The sequence below is a fragment of the Hyalella azteca genome, unplaced genomic scaffold (assembly GCF_000764305.2).
Source record: "Hyalella azteca isolate HAZT.00-mixed unplaced genomic scaffold, Hazt_2.0.2 contig12261, whole genome shotgun sequence".
In the NCBI taxonomy this organism is placed as follows: domain Eukaryota; kingdom Metazoa; phylum Arthropoda; class Malacostraca; order Amphipoda; family Hyalellidae; genus Hyalella; species Hyalella azteca.
In genome coordinates this window covers 17,841-40,185 of record NW_025942223.1, presented here as the reverse complement: position 1 = coordinate 40,185, position 22,345 = coordinate 17,841, and the positions used below count along the sequence as shown (strand labels likewise).

The 22,345-nt window shown below is 39.5% G+C and overlaps 2 protein-coding genes across 3 annotated transcripts; one reads left to right on the top strand and one right to left on the bottom strand.

Annotated features, from left to right (window-relative positions):
- Nucleotides 1-4,182: 4,182 nt before the first annotated feature.
- On the bottom strand, nucleotides 4,183-6,092 carry LOC108671997 (UDP-glucuronosyltransferase 3A1-like). Its single transcript, XM_018159606.1, has 4 exons — nucleotides 6,030-6,092; nucleotides 5,071-5,298; nucleotides 4,456-4,620; nucleotides 4,183-4,212 (listed from the first exon to the last, which is right to left on the bottom strand). Exons 1-4 carry the CDS (start codon nucleotides 6,090-6,092, stop codon nucleotides 4,183-4,185), a joined length of 486 nt encoding a protein of 161 aa, XP_018015095.1.
- A 5,732-nt stretch (nucleotides 6,093-11,824) lies between these two features.
- LOC108671998 (UDP-glycosyltransferase UGT5-like) lies at nucleotides 11,825-19,505 on the top strand. 2 transcript variants are annotated; one of them, XM_018159607.1, is made up of 7 exons: nucleotides 11,825-11,990; nucleotides 12,609-12,863; nucleotides 13,601-13,828; nucleotides 14,283-14,447; nucleotides 14,841-15,060; nucleotides 15,427-15,646; nucleotides 19,032-19,505. In XM_018159607.1, the coding sequence occupies exons 1-7, from the start codon at nucleotides 11,961-11,963 to the stop codon at nucleotides 19,312-19,314; spliced, it is 1,401 nt and encodes a 466-aa protein (XP_018015096.1). In that variant the 5' UTR covers nucleotides 11,825-11,960; the 3' UTR covers nucleotides 19,315-19,505. The 2 variants fall into 2 exon arrangements, with proteins under 2 accessions (XP_018015096.1, XP_018015097.1); XM_018159608.1 differs by lacking the exon at nucleotides 12,609-12,863.
- The last annotated feature ends 2,840 nt before the right edge of the window (nucleotides 19,506-22,345 follow it).

The window sequence follows — 22,345 nt, the reverse complement described above, 5'->3', positions numbered from 1 at the left end:
TAACGATAAAGTACTAAACAGTCTTTTACCGAGCATGGCTTTCCGTAGGTCACACACGTTGATCGTTGGTGATTTTAATCATCCAGAGCTAGACTGGACAGATGGATCCTCTCCAAGGGATGAGAATCACCCAGCATCCTTGTTCATGGAGTCTGTGAGAGACTCCTTCCTAGTTCAGCACTTTAATAAGCCAACCCATTATAGAAGTAAACAGACTCCCAATATTCTAGACCTGGTGTTTACTAGTGATGAATCGATGTTAGATGAGCTTCGTCACGAAGCTCCATTGGGCAAAAGCCATCACCAATAATTGTTTTTCAGTCTAAAGTGCTGTACAGTGAAGAAGCCTCGAAAGCGTGAGCGTTTGAATTTTGCGAATGGCGACTATGATAAACTCCGTGAAGCAGTGAATGCAGTGAATATTTCGAACTGTATTAAGGACATGAATGTGACTTAGTCATGGTCATTTCTCAAGGACACGGTTATGTCTGCAGTTGATGCGTGTGTACCTAAAATTAAGCTTGGTGGAGCCAAAAAAACTCAGTGGATGAACAGTACAGTTCTAGCTAAGCTGAATACAAAAGAGGAAGCCTACCAGCGTTATTTACAGACTCGTAGCGATGCTGACTATAACCTATACGCAAAAGCTGGAAATCAAGCTAAAGAAAGCTGTCGCACCGCAATAAAAACCATCGAAAAAATATTGCTAAAAATGCAAAAAAGAACCCGAAAGCCTTTTTTGTAAGCTAGCTCGAAGTGCAAGATTAAGGACGGTATTTATGATTTGAAAGTAGATCAACGAAAGATATCCTCTGATGAGGGCAAGGCTAACGTTCCTAATCAACTTTTCAGTAGCGTATTCACTGAAGAGGTCTTGACCAGTATTCCAGCTATTGAGGAGCACCCACTCCTAGTCGGCTCTAAATTAACAAGTTTTGAAATACAAGAAGAAGAGGTTCTCAAGCGCCTTATCGCTGTAAATCCAAACAAGTCATGTGGACCAGACGGCTTCCACCCCAGATTACTCAAAGAGTTAGCAACTGTCCTAGCTGGCCCTCTGACGTCATTTTTCCGAAATACTTTGAACGAAGGGATCTTGCCGGCTGAAAAGAAGCTCATTTGACACCATTATTCAAAAAGGTGATAAAAGCTGCCCACACAACTGTCGCCCTGTCTGTTTGACAAGTGTCGTTTGCAAGGTAATGGAATCTGTTGTGAGGGATCGATTGATAGACCATTTGACTGCTAATAATCTCCTATCAGACTGTCAACATGGCTTTATTGCCGGGAGATCCTGCACCACTAACCTCTTGTCTACTCTGAACGAATGGACCCGTCTGCTGGACGAAAGGGAGCCAGTAGATGCAGTGTACCTCGATTTTGCTAAGGCATTTGACAGTGTCCCACATGAGCGGCTGTTGCGGAAATTGCAATCTTTGGGAATTGACAGCAATGTACTCAAATTGATCAGAGATTTTCTAGTAGGGAGACGCCAACGTGTCAGTATTAATGGGTCCGTATCAGACTGGGCTCCAGTGCTCAGCGGCGTGCCACAAGGAAGCGTTCTCGGGCCTATTCTATTAGTTGCGTTTATAAACGATCTGCCAGAAGCTGTGTCTAGCTTGTGCTCAATGTATGCTGACGACACAAAAATTAGTAATACAGTGAAGAATACGTCGCAAAAAGTACAGTTACAAGGTGATCTTGACAGGCTGGTTGACTGGGCTGATAAGTGGCAGCTGCTTTTTAACGCTGATAAATTTAATGTAATCCACCTTGGCAAGAATAAATGAACAGCAAGATTACAGTATTAGAAGACACGGTTGCAACGACAGAGTGATGATGAGGTATTGATGAGGTATTGATGAGGTATGATGAGGTATGAGGTAACTTGGATGAGGTATTGATTAACTGAGTGCGCGTATTTAGGTATTTATATTGCGCTAATTGATGTGTATATTAATAAAAGTGATGTTTGTTTATCATAGAAAGACCCGTTCAAACCCAAATTTTACATCGATCTTCTAATTGGCTCCTGTTTTAAAAATAAACAATTGTATTAGTAATTAAGTAAATTTTTAATCTAATCTTAAGTTGATTAGATTAATAAAAACTGTTTTATTTACGGACGGATCATTATGAAACTTGAGACATACGTAAAATCGAAATCATTGACTTTTGAATCATGCAAATTTTTCAAACAAAAAATGAAAAAAAACGTAAAATTCATAGCAAACGGCACATGAGAGGGAACTGTAAAATTCAATCTCTTCATAGGATTTTCAAGCTACAACATCGAGAGACATATATATCATTCGATGCATAAAGATCATATATAAAGACCATCCGTTCATTTTTTATATTTTTTTCCAGATTTTTCTCCAATTTTAACCCCTTTCCCCCTCTTTTTCAATATATAATCAAAACAAAAAAGGAATAAAAAATGACCGGATGATTTCTATAGTTGTTTGCCGAATCGAATGGTATATCTCTTAATGCTGTAGCTTAAAAATTATAGGAGATAAATTTTCAAGATGGCATACTGTATTATGGAAATTTTGACTGTTCAGGGGAACCAAATAAGTAAAATTTATTGAAAAAAAAGAAGAACATGTCAAGAAAATTGTTTGATATTGTGGCCCAAGCTTTCCCATTGTCAATTAGTTGCATTTTGGGTACCAGCACGCGTCTTGAGACTCATTCTGTTCCAGTTTAACATGAATAAAAAGCTACAAATGTGACTTTTTATATATATATTATATATAAGATGTTCATTTTATATAAGTTCAAAACGGACTAACGCAAAAAACATTGCATGTACATCCGTGGTATTAACTTAGTTAAACGCGTCTTGTTAGGAGCTTTCAAACAGTAACAATCACTTTGCAATTAAGGAAAATAATGATCTATAAATACAGATTTAATCTAAAGAAATCGTTCTACATATTATTAATAATGTTCATTTTATATATTTTCGAAAGTGTTTTACGCAAAAACTAAAACACGCACATATTATGCATGCGGTTTACTGCGTTATAGACGCGCATTTTCAGCAGCTACAAAATAAGCCAAGAAACCGGAAAAGCCAAAATTTTCGATTCTTTACCGACACGCTCCCCTTATTAAACTTTCCGTTTTGCAGTGCGGTACTCTTCCCCATCATGAATAAAATCCAAATCCAGTAATATTGGGACACGATAAGTATCGTGGATACGCGCTCGAACGGCCTCTATATGTTTCCCGAGTCAAGCATCAAACACATAAACCAACAAACAAATATCAATAAAATGACGAAATTCTTGATTATTTACCTTGGATTGATCATGATTTCCATAACGGCGTCACGTAAGATCTCCTCAGTTAGGGTGAGCCAGGACAGCTGGATGGCTGCACCAGCCAGCACTAATTTCCCCGCCATGGCTCCGTGCTCGGGAGCCGCGGGGAGGGCGATCACAGGCACGCCGTGGTAAACAGTTTCGTAGACGCCTGCTAGACCGCAGTGGCTAATGAACAGCTTCACGTTTGGATGCGCTGTAATAAACAAAATTATGATTATATTTATACAATGTTTCATTTAATGCAGCGATCGGACATTACATTTCTTGAATGCTCTTGGAGAAAAATTATTATCCTACACGCAATTTATGCACTAGCATAAATCAATCAAAATGTGTACCCATATATAGAAATGAACAGTGGAATGCATTTTAACGACATAAATGTAAAATTGTAATACTTTTCGTGCTTAGATACTGTATATGAAAAAGCTTTAAGTATTCATAGGCCTACAAACATTTTATCATTTTAAACATACAATGAGCGGTCTTGAAAATGCTATGTTTGCTAGAACTCACCTAGAATATCCTGTTGACGAGCATTGCCTGTAAGGACATTGCCGCTCCTACTACTTGCTTGTCCGTGCACATTCATTTTGACTTTGTATGGAAGCTTCTTGGAGACTGAGAGCAGAATATCTTTTTTGTCTCGAGGAATTGAATCGTTACGTATGAACGATACACCGAGACCGATGTATATAACCGACGTGTTGCCAGACATGAAGTCTAATATGTCCTGAAATGAAAAATTCTTGGTGAAGTTATCCAAATGCTGTGAGAAAGAAGTTTTGGTTTTTAATATTTCAAAAACTCTTAATACTGAAGCACTACAAATTGATATTATCTATTAACAAATGTCTTCGAGGACTTGGATAGTCTGAAGATCGGAAATTTTCCCGTTATAACATTGCAAGAAATGTTTTAACAGAATATATCCACTCGCGGTTTATATGGCTGGACTGCCAACACGCATGATTCATAAAGCCGTTATTCATATTCCTGCAGGTGCAAATGTACGTTATTCTATTGTTATCATTTTTCGTAATGTGTTATTGTTATGTAAGTTCATTCTATTAACGATACTCATGTACTTATAACTATAACGTAGTAAGTAAGAAACCTTGGGTAGAGGTTGTGGCGGCATCAGCACGAGTCCGGCGATGGGCACCTGATTAGGTAGCAGAGCCAGCGGACCATCCAACGCTAAGCTGGTCGTCAGGAGATGCAGGCTCGCATTCCGTTCGATTTCTTTCAGTGACGGAAGCGATGGGAAGCGTTCGCTCATCTGTAGAGCAAATGAGTTCAATTCTACGTTGCCAGTGACACTTTAAAGTAGAAACTATTATATATATGGATAATTTAATCTTGAGCCTAATTGACGTTACTGATAACAAATTAAATTCAAAGAAAGACTTTGGCTGACTTCCGTGTCTAGAAGCAAATGTCAAGCTAAAGTGTTCGATCGCTTACAGTTAGTAGCGAGTTTTGATATTTATCTTCATTTCTAATGATGTATGATTTCCTTTGTAAATGCCGTGGCACCGAGGTGGAAAAAGAAACGCTATCTCCTCGCGACTATTAATTTTATCCCTGCAATATGTCTCTTTGAATAGTTAAAATATCCTCGATTATATCCTGGACAATTCCTTGAAAATATTTTCTTACATAGAATGCCAAGAAAATCCTCATTCAAACACTTAGATTTGAATGGATTAGACGCGTACGAGTATCTCACCAGTTTTTCTGTTTGTGAAGGGATCGCCCAATAAACGTAGCACTGAGCGAAAGTCAGTACAATGTTCTTGAGCCGGTCGAAAGTTCCATAAGGTTGCTTGAATTCCATGAGAGCACTTGAAACGAAAGCTGGATTTGGGACGTTCCCCAAGCTTGCGCTCTGACATGGCAGGAGAGCTGAAGTCGAAAAAATTGCGAACGGCGTGCCGTGCGCGAAAGGGTAGAAGATCTGCAAGTGTAAAGATGTTACATATAATAGAATGTAATTCAAATTTTTTGTATAATTATTTTCTTAGAATAGCAAATAAGCGAAGAATCTAAAAGCAGAGATAGCATGAGTACAAGTCACTTGAGCAAATCTTTCATGAAAAATTTTCAGAAACCAGCTTGATGACCACTTAAAAGTTTAAAGAATACTGTATATGTAAGAGCTAAAGAATGAAGACGAAAATTTCCTCGTGCTAGATTAAAACGCGGTGCCGAAAACATATTATCCAGTTAACGCCACAAGCGGAAAATTGCTAAGAACGAACAATTTATTAATAACCAATGAGGTGAATGCAGTTGAAATAACAAAAAACGAATATTGGAATATACGTTTGCTATGAATTCTTTTGGATAAACTATTTCATTTTGCGTTGAGGTTAGCTTAGTTAAAAAAATCTCGAATAACAACTGGTAATAATTCAAGCTTACTTTTGTATTGAAATAGAAAAATTGGAATCAAAAATAATTAATAGTCTATATTAATTTTCAAGAAAACCTTGCAAATCACATTGAATTTAGAAATAAAATTCAAAGGATTTCTGATGTCAAAGGAGAGCTGAGCAGGAGAAGTTTTCATGAGCTTTCTGTTTCAAAATTAATGACGTTTAAAAATTGGAAGCAAAGTGACTTTCGAGAAGGCTAATGCTTTATAGATCCTTTAATTATTGCTAAATGCTCACTAGAGAATCTTACCGACAAGCCCAAGTGATCAATCACGATCAAGTCGTATTCTCCCCGACGCTCGAAGATTTTCATGGTTTTGTCTGAATTGAACATTTTCTCTGCATCGTTTGCTGCCGCATCAGTGATAGTTTTCAGAAGCGAAAGGGGATTTCGCACGACGTCAAAAGTGTCGAAATCTTCAGGCGCACTAAGACGAACGCCAGGATTAATGCACGTCACGTTAGGGATTTTGAAATGGTAGGAAGAGTCGCTAAACATGTGCACCTGAGGGAATATTTGTGACAAATTCAAATTCCTGAAGTCCTCGGCGATTTATGTAAGTACATGATCAGAACGGTATGGCTTCATTACACCTGCTGCGACGAAAATTATATTTTAAACTATTTATGTAATTATTCGATGACTATACCTATAACAGATAAGATTTCAAAACAATTATCAATTTAGTTACTGACATTCAAACGCAAAACAATCTCTTGACTTGTTATTTAGACCAACATATGAACGGCCAAAATATAATTTCGAAATTGCTTAGGTGTTCGTCAAATTAAAGATTTTTAACGTATGAATCAGACCACACAATTTCAATTTTCTAACGATAAAAAACGCACTGTGTAAAACGCTGTTGTGGTGGGCGCTTTGTGTCAAAAGCCGTGAAGATGCCCGGCTGCATTGCTCGGGGAGGTATAGGAATCGCACTGTGGACTTGGGCTATGCTGACCTCTAGCTATCCATCCACCCATCAACGCAAACTCCTAGCAAAACGTAGAGCCGTACACTTCAGCCCAGTAAAACTGTCGACCGGCGGTAGAGCGCACGGCCCAATATCTGCCATACTTAGAGGGAAATCCGCTATGGGCCCATGACCCGCAGTGATCCCGTTGCCCCATGTTACCCTAGTTATCTGATTCTATCACTCCTGGCGTCTTCAATCACTCCTGATTACATATTACGTCGATTCAGAAGTTTCGTCTAATTAAACGTAATAAATTATGTTTCCAGGTAATCAAATCACAGAAATAAATTAATTCTCTGCCCTTCAGAGCAGTTTAAAAATGTTCCAGTGAAGAGAACCACCGAGTAAAAGTTAGCAAACAATAATGAATGAAAAATTCACGAATAATGAAATTACTGTTTGGCCAGAGAAGTACTTATGTCTGTTCTTGTTAATTCTTCGAATAATGGAGGAATTAAACATGGTAGTCGGGCGCACTTGTGTCTGTTTTTGCGGTCATGTGGATCGAGGTGATGGAACGTACGTATAAGCTGGTGTTGCCCGCCAGTGACGAGTGCGACCGAGCATATAAGGAGGCATAAGAAGCTAGGCTGAGATGATTCAATTAAAATGCGCTCACTGAAACCAGTACAACGTGATAACCAACTATACGCGCATGCTCCATAGAGTTCAATTCAAGCGTAAATAAGACTATGTGAGCGCAAACTTTGAAATAAATATAGCCAAAAACGCCAAAAACTTCCTCGAAAGCCTTCTTTTTGTACGCTAGTTTGAAGTGTTAGAGTTAGACAAACGACGGTATTTATCATCTGAAAGTAGATCAAAGATGATATCCTCTGATGATGGCATGGGACACGTTCTTAATCAGTTCTACAGCCGTGTGTTCACAGATGAGGACTTGACAGCATTCCAGCTATTGATTAGCGCCAAGCAGGCTCGAATTTAACAGGTTTTGAAATACACAAACAAGAGGTTCTCGAGCGCCGGGTCGCTTTGGACCCAGATAAGTCATGTGGACCAGACGAATTCCACCCTAGATTGCTCAAAGAATTAGCAACCGTCCTGGACGGCCCTTTGACAGAGTTCTTCCAAAAAACCTTGAACGAAGGGATTTTGTCGGCATAAAAAGCTCAAGTGACACCATTGTTCAAATAAGGTGACAAGGGTTTCTTTCGGTAACTATCGCCCTGTCTGTCTCATAGAATAGAAGTGTCGGCACTGAAGAAATAGGCCCATGGCCTGTTGCCGATTAATGTATTTTTCGTGACATGATTCCACAAAAGATCCTGCCTTTTGAACCCGATCTTTCGACAACTGACGATTGATTGAGATAGCTGCTGGACTTATTGCAAGGCCCGTATGTTGCTAGGCGTTTCATGACTAATCATATGCTCCTGAATAGCTTAATCTATCTTCTATATGGTATTTTCTTGAAGGCGTTCATACGTGGCGCGTCAACGATGCTATCAGTGAGGTTGTTCCACATGTCGGTGACTCGAAGCGAGAAGAAATGTTGTCGCATGGATGTGTTACAACGCAGTGTTTTAGTTTATAGCCGTGTCCTCTGGTGTTTGTTCTTGTTTTAAATTGTAGTAATCCTCCTGGGACCTTTTATAAACCGTGGGTATGTTTGTATACTTCACTGAGGTCACCACGCAGACGTCGATATATAACAGAGGCTTGGAAGCTGCAAAATCGCTAATCTTTCTTCATAAAACTTGCCCTTTAAGCCTGGAAATATCCTTGTTACACGTCTTTGAACACTCTCGACTATATTTTTGTCATGTTCAAGTTTCGGTGACCAGAAGGCGTTTTCAAACTCAAGGTTCGGACGTACAAGAACGAGCAAAAAAATATCTTCATCCATTTAGCATCTAGGTCCATCTTCAGCATCTAGGTCAAACGAGCAAAAAATTTCGCATAAGCACAGGTATAAGTTTATTTATTTGACAAGACGACTTTGCATATAAAAGTATAAAAACTGGACTGACTTGTTGCACGGCGCCTAAAAAACTGCAACAACCTTGCTGGAAGTATCTGCAGACCGTCATGTGGCAAGGTGCGTATAAGATGAGGATTGTATTAGTTTTCGCAAGAGGACCAAACTTCTGTGAAACATGGGCAAGTGTATACACTTTTAATATAACTTATTATCTTACTTGCTGTGTTGTTAAAGTTAATAAACAAGCCACACATGTTCACGAATTCTCGAATAATTTATTGTCGACGTTATCAGTGCGTATTTGCATGGGTAACTATATAGGTACGTGCTTGTTTGCATGGGTAACTATAGATACGAATTTTGTACTAACATGAAGAGATACAATAAATATATCATTAAGCACTGATTCCTCATTTCATTGATAGACGATGAAAATTTCAAATCATATAGGTAGGTATTCAAGATATCAAGACCAATAGACTAGCTTTTGCGCTGACGCACTCCATTTAATGGCAAAGATTTAAAAAGTGGATACTGAACAGCGTATGACAGTGAATAAACTATTTTAGTATCTGTTCAAATTACGCAGCAAATAACTATTCTGAATTGGCTAAACAATCTTCTGAAGGTTGATATGCTGCTACAACTATCTTGCAATGAGGCATTCAAGCCGTGGTGGAGAAATGGGGGACGCGCAAAACCCAGACTGCCTTGGCCCGGATACATAAACTCTTTCCTGTTACCCCCATTATACCTGCTCTACCTAACGTCCGACGCCTGCAGCACATACGCGCCATCGGTGACCAAGGTAAGATGGCTGGTGCGAGCGGGCAGTTATTAAATGTTTGTGGACTATTTACATGAGAACTGATCAACTTGAAGGCTCCCTTTAGGGTTTTCTTATCCACGTCATACAATTTCTTATCTACATTGACATTTAATTAACTTTGTTAATCAGTAATCGAAATTAATTCCAATCGAGATTAAGTAGCCCTTTATTTGAGCTCGAGGCTGACATTTCTTAAATTAGCAGATATTTATTTGAACTGAATTTTTGAACATTTGTGGTGTATTATTACTGAATGAAACTACACGTAATCGAAATAAATTCGACTTGACAGCCTTGCAAATGTGTTTTGTGAGCAGTTGGCCTTGATAATCTGCACTGTTCGCTAATGACCCGTTGAATTTGTAAGAGAGAGATACACTTTTGCTCTGTCCAACGCGACGAGTTGATAGCGTCATCTCATCGCCAAGTTACTGGCTTCACTACAACAGTAACGACTTACTTTCCAGGTCTTTGGTTTCATTTCCTAAAAATTTATTTCTGTGGCATGCTGCTACAATCATACACGTGTAATTTAATAAAACTCGTCTTCTTTCTCCTCATAGGTTGATTCACAACTTGCATTCCTGCACAGTGTCAGCTCCAAATAAAAATGAAGGTTTGTTATTTTTGAAGCGTTACCACTTATCTCGTAATGAGTTAATTTCCTTTTACGAGTAATTTGATACTTATAGATACGAATATCCCCCCAAAAGTTTCAAAATTATTTCTCTTTCAATAATTCGGACTTAATACTAAGATTTTATTTCGAAGAATAGTTTGATTGATATAATTAGTGGCAGTATTGATGAAAAACAATGTGTTTATCAAGACGTATCACATATGATGTTCAAATGTAAGGCTTTTACTTTACGTAGGAATTCATATTTATTCATATTCATTCATATTTACTGACGTGACCACGATGTCATGGACGATACTGATATTAAAAAGTAATTTACTGATACAATAGAGTAGCTTAAACATGCTTCTATCGCTTCCGACTTTCTTCCAAATCATAGCTGCCCCTTCAATTAATGAACATCTTGCTAAACATTCAATAGATTGTGATTGCACAATCCGGCAATGTTTCAATTTAAAATCATCCATGGATATCTTCGTTTACCAAACGCAGTTATTTGAAGAGTTAAGTTCACTGCATACACAACGCGATGACAAGGTGTGCAGTAGTTCCAAGTCTGCTCTGTAATACAGTCTGAAACTCGGCCTTCCCGGAGGCCTTGGCATGTCCGGCACGTACAGTTTCCCTAGCTGGAGCTTTTCTCGCCATTTTTTGTAGGGAATTGCTTAAATTATGGAAAATACTGAATTTTTCTAAGTCTGATTTCAAGGCGCAGGCCTCGATCAAAATTGAATGTTAGTTTTCACATTCCTCAATCGATTGGTAAAGGGTTCAAATTTGATACAAAATTTAATTTGGAACTTTTTTTATTCTCGACGGTTCCCTCATATACGATGGAAGTTTCAATAGCTTCACTGGAATAAAGAAAATCAATGCATGCTTAAACAAATAGCACATTTGACAGTTAACCCATTTCGACAAAATAAAAGTAGAAGAAAATAAAGTTGCTGCGAGCAATATCTCTGCAGGGTGAATAGAACAAGAATAGTTAATTTAAAATAATTTTTTGCATGCTCGCGTCAAGGCCGACGCACTGCTTCGATTTTGCAGACCACTTCCCTCGATATCTCCATTTCATTGCCATCATTTTTTCAGTAATTAACTAAGATACTTTTTTCAACAGTAAAAAATTAAGATACTTTTTTCAACAAAAAGATTATTAATTTATAGTTTATGACCATCCTGCTTCCTTGTGTTAAAATGACTGCAATCTGTTAACACTAGTCTTTTAAAACAGGGAACGAATGCTTCATTGAATGAACCATCGAGTACAGAAATTAATGACCAGAAATAAATGATTAAAAATAATAGTAATAAAAGTAGCATGAGGTGATGAATGGGGAATTATCCGCAGTAGCCGGGCATTTATGCGTCGTCATAAGCGGGCATTTGGAGGTGGCGAAAAATACGTCTAAAGGTTTTGTCCGCTATATAGTGACGAGTGCGACCGAGAATCGTGCGCCTGAAGTCAAATTACTTCCAATACATGTGAGGCATAAGAAGCTAAGCAAATGTGATTCCGGTTAAAAGCGCCCATTGAAATCAGGACAACATGATAACCTACAAGTTGGATTCTTAAATTACTTTTTTGGACGCAAAATAAGACAAGAGGGGGGGAGAGTTTGGGCGTTAAAATAATACATTCCGCCTTGTTGTCAGTTTTGAGCACGGCTACTGCAGCCTGGGCAACAGAATATTTCAAGAGTTCCGTCCCACTTCCTACTGAGAGTTTTAAAATATTGTTCTTGTTACCACCCACTTTTAAGAGTCACGTATGGGTCGCAGCGCCCCTGATGGTCGACTTGGCTAGAAGAGGACACGAGGTAAATGATGGCGGGCAGTTATTGTTCAACAGTTGCTCAATTACGATTCAATAACTGATTTTTATTTGAAAATATAGGACAAAATAGTCAACGATATGAAATGTCAATCTTCCAATTAGCTGCAACATTTTTAGTTCTAATTCCTGTTCATATCGAGTCATTTGCCAAGGACCATGTCCTTCATAGGTATAGTTCACAAATTCGAGTTTAACAATTCAAATAGTATTTCCTGCTGTTCAACAAATAATATTTCCCCAAAAAAATACGAATGAATTTTAAGACAGAAAATTGAAATTGTGAACGATCTGATTTAAACGGTAAAAATTTTTAATTGGACGAACACCTAAGCAATTTTAAAATTAGATTTTTGCCGTTCACATATCAATATAAATAACAAGTCTAGAGATTATTTTAATTTTGAACGTCAGTGACTAAATTGATAATTGTTTTGAAATCCCATCTGTTATATACGCAGTCATCGAATAATAACGTAAATAGTTTAAAATATCATTTTCGTCGCAGCAGGTGTAATGAAGCCTTATCGTTCTGATCATGTACTTACATTAATCACCTAGGTAGGACGGCAGAAATTTGAATTTGTCACAAATATTCCCTCAGGTGCACATGTTTTGCGACTCTTCCTACCATTTCAAAATCCCTAACGTGACGTGCATTAATCCTGGCTTTCGACTTAGTGCGCCTGAAGATTTCGACACTTTTGATGTCGTGCGAAATCCTCTTTCGTTTCTGAAAACTTTCACTAATGCGGCAGCAAACGATGCAGAGAAAATGTTCAATTCAGACATAACCATGAAAATCTTCAAGCGTCGGGGTGAATACGACTTGATCGTGATTGATCACTTGGGCTTGTCTGTAAGTTTCTCAAATTAGGATTTAGCAATAATTAATTCAAGGAGCAATAAATCATGAGCCTTCTCGAAAGTTACTTTACTTCCAATTTTTCAACGTAATTAATTCTAAATCATAGCTCAAGAAAACTTCACGTGCTCAGCTCTCCTTTGACATCACAAAACATTTTAATTTTATTTTTAAATTCGATGTGAAATGCAGTATTTTCTGGAAAATTAATGGAGGCTCTTATTAATTTTCGGTACCAATTTTTCTGTTTCAATACAAAAATGAGTTTGAATTATTACCTGTTTTTATTCGTAATTTTTTCGACTAAGCAAACCTCAACGCACAATGAAATAGTTTATCCAAAAGAATCCATAACAACCCTACATTCCTTTATCTGTTGTTTTTTTTTTGCATCTCAATTGCATTCACTTCATTGGTTATTAATAAATTGTTTGTTCTCAACAATTTACCGCTTGTGGCGTACCGTATACTGGATAATTTGTTTTCGGTACCGAGTTTTAATCTCGTCCGAGGAAATTTTCGTCTTCATTTCTTAGTTCTTACATATATTCTTTAAGCTTTGAAGCGGTCATTAAGCTGGTTTCTGAAATATTTCAACAAAGATTTGCTCAAGTGACTTGTTCTCGTGCTATCTCTGCTTCTAGATTCTTCGCTAATTTGCTATTCAAGCAAAATAATGAGACAAATACGTCAATAACATTCTATTATATGTAACGTCATTACACTTGCAGATCTTCTACCCTTTCGCGCACGGCACGCCGTTCGCAATCTTTTCGACTTCAGCTCTCCTGCCATGTCAGAGCGCAAGCTTGGGGAACGTCCCAAATCCAGCTTTCGTTTCAAGTAACTTTATGGAATTCAAGCAACCTTATGGATTTTTTGACCGGCTCAAGAACATTGCACTGACTGTAGCTCAGTGCTACGTTCATTGGGCGATCCCTTCACAAACAGAAAAACTGGTGAGACTCTCGTAAGCGTCTAATCCATTCAAATATCAGTTTGAATAAAGATTTTCTTGGTATTCAATAGTAAGAAAATATTTTCAAGGAAGTGCCCAGGAGATAATCGAGGATATTTTAATTATTCAAAGAGACATATTGCAGGGATAAAATTAATAGTCGCGAGGAGATAGCGTTTCCTTTTCATGCCTCGGTGCCACGACATTTACAAAGGAAATCATACATAATTAGAAATGAAGACAAATCTCAAAACTTGCTGCTAATTGTAAGTGATAGAATAATTCAGCTAGATATTAGCTCCTAGACACAGAAGTCAGCCAAAGTCTTTCGTTGAATTTATTTCTTATCAGGATCGCCAGTTTGCCTCAAGATTAAATTATATATACCCTATATAAAATATTTTCTACTCTAAAGTGTCACTGGCAACGTAGAATTGAACTCATTTGCTCTACAGATGAACGAACGCTTCCCATGGCTTCCGTCACTGAAAGAAATCGAACGGAATGCGAGCTTGCATCTCCTGACGACCAGCTTGGCGTTGGATGGTCCGCTGTCTCTGCTACCTAATCAGGTGCCCATCGCCGGACTCGTGCTGAAGCCGCCACAACCTCTACCCAAGGTTTCTTACTTACTACGTTATAGTGATAAGTACATGAGTATCGTTAATAGAATGAACTTACATAACAATAACACAATACGAAAAATGATAACAATAGAATAACGTACATTTGCACCTGCAGGAATATGAATAACGGCTTTATGAATCATGCATGTTGGCAGTCCAGTCATATCCTCGAAGGCCGCGAGTGAATATTTTCTGTTAAAGAACATTTCTTGCAATGTTATAACGGGAAAATTTTCCGATCTTCAGACTATCCAAGTCCTCGAAGACATTTGTTAATATATCATATCAATTTGTGGTGCTTCATTATTAAGAGTTTTTGAAATATTAAAAACCAAAACTTCTTTCTCACAGCATTTGGATAACTTCACCAAGAATTTTTCATTTCAGGACATATTAGACTTCATGTCTGGCAACACGTCGGTTATATACATCGGTCTTGGTGTATCGTTCATACGTAACGATTCAATTCCTCGAGACAAAAAAGATATTCTACTCTCAGTCTCCAAGAAGCTTCCATACAAAGTCATAATGAATGTGCACGGACAAGCAAGTGGTAGGAGCGGTAATGTTCTCCTTACAGGCGATGCTCCTCAACAGGATATTTTAGGTGAGTTTTAGCAAACATAGCATTTTCAGGACCGCTCATTGTATGTCGGAATTTATTTGCAATAAATTTTATTTGCATAGGTTTACTAACCTTTAATATGATGAAATGTTCGAAGGCGTATGAATACTTAGAGCTTTTTCATATATCAAAGCACGAAAATTATAACTATTTTACATTTATTTCGGCAAAATGCATCCCACTGTTTATTTCTATATATGGGTACACATTTAGATTGATTTATGCTAGGGCACAAACTTGCTTATAGGATAATAATTTTTCCCCAAGAGCATTCAAGAAATGTAATGTTCGGTCGTTGCGCTTACTGAATTAATTATATAAATATAATCATAATTTTGTTTATTACAGCGCATCCAAACGTGAAGTTGTTCATTAGCCATTGCGGTCTAGCAGGCGTCTATGAAACTGTTTACCACGGCGTGCCTGTGATCGCCCTCCCCGCAGCTCCCGAGCACGGAGCCATGGCGGGGAAATTAGTGCTGGCTGGTGCAGCCATCCAGCTGTCCTGGCTCACCCTAACTGAGGAGATCTTACGTGACGCCGTTATGGAAATCATGACCAATCCAAGGTAAATAATCAAGAATTTCGTCATTTTATTGATATTTGTTTGTTGGTTTATGTGTTTGATGCTTGACTCGGGAAACATATAGAGGCCGTTCGAGCGCGTATCCACGATACTTATCTTGTCCCAATATTAACTGAACTTGGATTATATTCTTAATGGGAGAATGGTATAGCATTTCAAAACGGGCAGTTTAAGATTAGATTAAAAATAATATGCGTTTAAAAATTACTTTTTAGAGACAACACTTCTAAAGAATACAGTGTTTTTAATGTTACACATCTACAATGAATTTCTAATTTTATTTCCATATATTAAAAAAATAATCTAAAATTTTTTTATATATTGAAAAATTTAAATTTCAAAATTAGTTAATGTATCAATTGATTCATGCATTGTCTCCGACTTCACGCATATGTGCAAAATTTCATATCGATTGGACAGGTAGATGAAGTGAAGTTGAAGAGAAGTATTGTATTGAACATTGTTGCTAATAAATTTAGTTTAAAAGACGCACAGTAGATTTATCTTATTTTGAAAACGATAGGCAATTAGAAGATCGATGTAAAATTTGGGTTTGAATGGGTCTTTCTTTGATAAACACATGTAACCGGAAACACCGTCGCGAAGTCGAAATAGTTATGGGTAGCGTGCCGACTTGACGGTGACTTGGGTAATGGTTTTAACACAAGGGCTAAAGAGTCGCTCTTTTGTCCGACTCTAAATTCCCTTGCGTTGGAGAGAGGAGGAATAAACACGAGGGACTTTTCGTAGTATATTCGTGATCTTCAGGCGATAAACAAATTCTACTGTACAGGGCACACAATTTATTATTCACTATAAGTCCGAAAGCTGCGGGAGACAGGATCTCAACTTTAAGGGTACAATGTTGACGAGTCCTAATAAACTGTCGAGAACCATAAAAGCGGATAGCAAGGGTACAGGTACGAGCTGCACTACGATGCCGACAACCTCACAGGAACGGAAAGCAAGGGTACAGGTACGAGCTGCACCACGATGCCGACAATCACACAGGAACAGGGTGGCAGTTATAGTCGTGCAAAAGCATAATAGTCGTGCAAAAGCACGACTATTGAAGGATGCGAGCCTTCAATAAGCCGCTAACAATTTACTCGTGCGCAGAGATTATTAGCCCCTACGACACGAGGGGGCGAATGGAACGGCTGTTATCCGCCCCACGCAGCCAAAATCTGGAACTATCCAAGAACTCCACCTACGTCGTTATTAGTCCGTTAGTGGAACTCTTTACGAGTTATGTCCAGAACTACGGTGGAGTTTATTCTTGCACGCCCAGATTTTTCTCTCGTCATTAAGAGTCGAAACCGTGGCACCCCAACCCCGCATTGCGGAGCACACACAACTTCCACTCGCCCGCAAGGGGCGACTCACCAAAACAATGGCAACACGACACCCCGCCTATAAAGAGCACAAAACAGACTGTTAACACTTTCTAAGTGCAAAAAATAGATAATACAATACAATAAATGCGGATGCCGTGCCGGTCGTAAAAGGCGTACTGCCGCCATGTATCGGGTTGCGTGCGACGGTGGTGCGTTTGTGATAATTAGCAATCGGCCGTTGCCACGACGGCAGCCATCTGTGCTAGACTGTACGTCGGCTGATCCTTCTGCTGCTGAACGTGGATCTGTGTCGGCTCGCAGGCCTCATAACCTGCGCAGCGTCCATGTCGATCGTTACTCCGCGCAGTCGTGTCGCCGGTTAATGTTCGGCAGCCTAAACATCCGTTCGCTGAACAACAAAGTTGATGAGTTCCTTCACATTCGCCGCTGCGCTCTCTGGATGTCGTCTTCTTGACCGAGACCTGGCATGATGCTGACTCGGTTTCCATCGCGCTTCTTCGGGCTGAAGGACTCCAAGTGGTCGAGCGTGCACGGCCTCGCGCGCAGCCCAACACCCTAGTGACGAATCACGGCGGACTAGCGACCGTCGCCTGCGGCGTGAATCTGACCAGGCTCGACATCGGCACCCGACCGACCATTTTTGAGCTGCTGTGTGTCACAGTCGCTTGCAGCTCGTTCGCGTGTGTTGCTGTCGTCATCTTTCGTCCCGGATCAGTTGCTGTCGCATGTGATTTTTTTGTTGAATTAAGGGATGTTTTAACTGGACTTGTGACCCTCACCGATCACGTTTTTATCACTGATTTTAATGTTCGACTGGATCGTGCCGACGACCAATGGGCGCGTCAGCTGAACGATCTGCTGTTTGCCTTTGGCATGGTCTGTCAAGTTACCTTACCCACCCATGACCTTGGCGGGTTGCTGGATGTTGTCATCACGCGTACCGACATTCATTTTCTGCCCGTTGACATCCTCGAAATCGCAATATCTGACCACCGGCTACTCCAGTGGATGGTGCCGTGTGTTCGCCCGGCGTTGACGTACAGAGCCGTCACCTGTCGCCCGTTGCGCGATCTCGACGGCGATGTTTTGACTTTGAGACATCAGTCGTCCCGACTTGGTTGGCCGGACTCATGGTCGGAGCTGTCGGTGGATGATATTGCAAAATTCTACGACATCGAATTGACATCTTTGCTTGACGCCCTCATTCCTGCACGAACTGTTCGTGTCCCCCAGCGAGCCTCCGACCCGTGGTTTCACGACGAATGTCGCGCTTCGAAGCGTGGTGTTCGGCTGCTCCAGCGGGCTGTCCATCGCGCGAGCAGACGTAACGATCCTGCTGCTGGGGCTGAAGCGACGTCCAACTGGCGGGATGCGCGGCGCGCCCATGTCATCCTTCTTAGATCCAAGAGGGAGTCATTCTGGCGTCTAAGAGTTGACGCACAGCGCGGCGACCCTCGGGCGCTGGGACGTTCGCTGGATGGGCTCATGGGGAGGGGTCGTGCGGATGCCTCGGGCGACGAGAGCGTGGAAGGATTACATGCGTTCTTTGAAAACAAAACTTCAGCTGTGCGCGCGTCGTCGGCCGATGCTCCCGCTGCAACCTTTACGCCGTGCCCCTACAATTGTGTGCTACGCGAGCACCTGCGTCACAGCGGATGAGGTCAATGTTCTAAAAAAAATCCACAAAAATTTTGTTCCGTCGCTTACACATAACTTTTATTCTTATATACAAGAATTAGCGCATTAATAAATAATGACAATATAAATACGTACCTAAAATAAGTACACTCAGTTGATCAATACCTCATCCAGGTTTTCACCTATCGCGGTCGAGGTCTGGAACGTAACACCCACGATAGTTCAAGGATTATACTGCCTGTCAAATAATCTCTATATGAAATTTTATTTTTTTGTACAATCATGATCAACGTTGGCAACTCAGAGTTTGGTTGCGTTCACGATGCGGTCGTAAAATACTCCAGATTCTATGGTTAATCATTTCGTTGCAGTTACGGGGAAAATATGGCCTTCGTATCCCGGGTGTTCCGGGACCAGGAAGAAACAGCGCTTGACCGCGCAGTGTTTTGGACCGAGTATGCGGCTCGCTTCCGGGGAGCGCCGCACCTAAAGTCCCCAGCGCGACACCTGTCCTGGATAGAGTTCATCAGCCTTGATTTTATTCTGCTAGCACTTATTCTATGTTGCTGTGCATTTAATGTGTTCCTTAAGGCTATCCGAGTGTTGAAAACCGAATGTTTGGGAGATAAAAATGAAAAGGAAAAAGTTACTTAAACTTAATTGTGTGATGTAGTTTGATTATAGCGCTTATACTCTTTCGGTAATTATGTACTATGAGACTATATGCCATTGAATAAAGTTATTGTAGTATTGGAACGACGATGTCCCAGTGGACGATGGAACGACGATGTCCCCAGGCAGGGTGGCCCAGCGGTTACAGTTCAGAGTACCAAGATTGGAGCAGAGAGGCGCGGGTTCGATCCCAGCTCTGTGCGCCAGATTCCGGTCAGAATCGGGAAGGAGGCCGGGCGGTTAAGCAAAGCAAAATTTGAAGCAGTGAGTTGAGAGTTCAAGACCGCAACAATCTGTGAATGTTCTGCATTGTTAGGAATCGGAGATAGGCCTACGGCCTAATAAACGAGGAAACCGCTATTATTATAATTATATTATTATGTAAAATGCCTCAGACTTCGTTCACTTAGTTGAACAGATTAATTCTATTGTATAAAACCTATTCCGAAATAAGCGTGGTGTTAATTGCTAAATTCTTGACAAAAATGTTATTCATTAAAATTAAACTTGCAGCGTTCGAGAAAAAGTTGATGTATGAGTGAACATTTCATTAATTTTCAACATTTGCTTGTTGTGAGTTGTGGGTTTCTACCGCAAATTTGATGGTTCATGTCCTAGTTACCTGTAACAGGGAGCACCCGCCTCTGTTGTCCGTCTCGTTGTTTTGCGTGTTCGGCTTGAGCAGCTAGCCGCTCTATCGGTGCTAAAGTAAGTCCAGGTTAGGTCCCATCGGAGTCGTACACTCATTCATGATCAGTGTAGACTCAACTGTTGAAAATGGAATTCTGCACTCGATGGAGATAGAAAATATCGAAGCATTTCCTCTAAAGAATCTGTTTCGGGTCTCGCCTAATGTGAGGTCGCATCATTTGTCGACGAGCAATTATTACGGTGTTGTTTAAATCTATGAACTTATTTTACATAGTGAATATACTTAGATACGTAATTTCCCTGCATAAATCTATTATGCATCATCTCAAAACATTGCTTGTTTTGATGGTATTTAACCAAGATTTTATGCCAGCTTTCAAAAATTGATTGAATTCTGGCATTTAGACTGCGAAATTCGAAACTTATTCCACTAATTAAAATAGATGAATGGGCATAGGGTTTATATATTTTTAGAGGTATTGGAATAGAATAGAAGTGTCGGCTCTGAAGAAATAGGCCTATGGCCTGTTGCCGATTCTTGTACTTTTCGTAACTTGATTCACAAGGGATCCGGCCTTTGGCACCCGATCTTTCCATAACTGACGATTGATTGAGATAGCTGCTGGACTTATTGCCTGGCCCGTAAGGTGCTAGGCATTTTAAGACTGAACTTATCTAGAAGATGGTAGGGAATATCGCCCTTTGATATCAATTGCCCTCGCATTGCGGTGTTGTAGAATGTACTTTTACGGGTATAAAAAATTCATTGTGTTTTGATCTCGTCGAGAGTGCAGGGCAAGATAATAGGCGTTAGGAACAATAAATAATTAATCAATGCATAGAGTAACCTGTTAGGTAAAAATCACTGTATGTGAGTTTTTGTGTGCACGTGAACTATTTTTCATGTCATTAATAAATTTACAATTAACTGAATCATCTGTTTCCTTCAGAGTCCCTTTTGTTTTTATCAAAACAGACTACCACCATTGTTAACACAACTTTCACACGACACTCAGCAACACAACAGAGCGAAAGCCGAGGCTCTCGCTGCCCAAGATCGCGCAAACTCTGATCGCTGAAGTCAAAACTACTCAAGTTAGGAATGAGTAAATGTTCGTTTAATCAGGGTAATTTATCAACTGTGCTGTTATAATGGGTTATTTGAGGAAATGATTGTGGAGTTTAGTTCAACAGAATTTGACTGAGGAATTTACACGCTATTATTATATCGCTCTGATAATTTCAGTATGTGCCATGGAAATTCTTTACAATTACTTTTTTTACATATTTGGAAAGCTGGCTTACATTTTCGAGAACTTGATAGCTTAAATTTAGGGTTCTGGAGTAAAAATTCTAGTCGAAATCAGAAAGATGGTCGACTAGCTGTTGTGAATCAACAAAAACTGAACATGGCCTAAGAGGAAAGTAAAACCACGAATGCAGGCACTTGATTACAAAAAATAAGGCACCTTATCAGCAATCGTTAAAAGAAATGCTTGTATAATACAAATTGATTAAAAACGCAGAACTAAATTCATAACAATTCCTATACATTAACCGTGTATGGATGTTGTGGCAAAACGGGAAGAGAAATAAATCGAGTGATGGTTTTCCCCAGTTTATTTCCAATTCTTGGGTGAAATACACATAAGGATTATAAATAGGTAGAGGCATGGGAACAGGTCCTTAGCTAATAATAATTTTAGTTAAGCAACATGGCAAACAAATTAAAATATGCTGACTGTAATGATTTTTAGTTCTAGAAATTTTGAAGCAGATGTTCTGGCAACATCGACCAAAGTATTGGAAGGTCTTGTTTTACGGTTTGGCCATTCGTTGATCCTTACTGAAGACAGCCGCTTGTGTTCTTGCTCTTGGTAAGCGTCTAGGTTCTATAATTTGTAATAGAATAACTGTGAGAATATGTTCAGAATATTGTGTACTTATCTAGTTATTAGTGTTTAATAAATTTAATGAAATGCGTGTTTATTTGTAGGAGAACTTCCCTCTTCTGCTCTGTTCTGCTGTTCTACTTTAATAAAACTTTGAACTTGGACCAAGCCTAATGACCCAAACACCCAATTGGAAGTTACCGCCAATGAATCAATAAACCCGTCCGTTTGAACCTGAACAAATGGAAACATTACACTGACTTTGGAACATTAGTAACAACACTATATCAACATATGCTGATTTGTATCGGATGCATGAGTATGGGCTGATAAAATTTCTATTGTTCTTGAAACATCGCGAGGAAATTTCCTGTAGTTGATCGTTGTCTAAATTCGAAGAGTTACAAACTACTAGCAAGAGCGACGTCACATACAATACCTGTTTTCAGTGGCAGGTTTGAGACTATGGA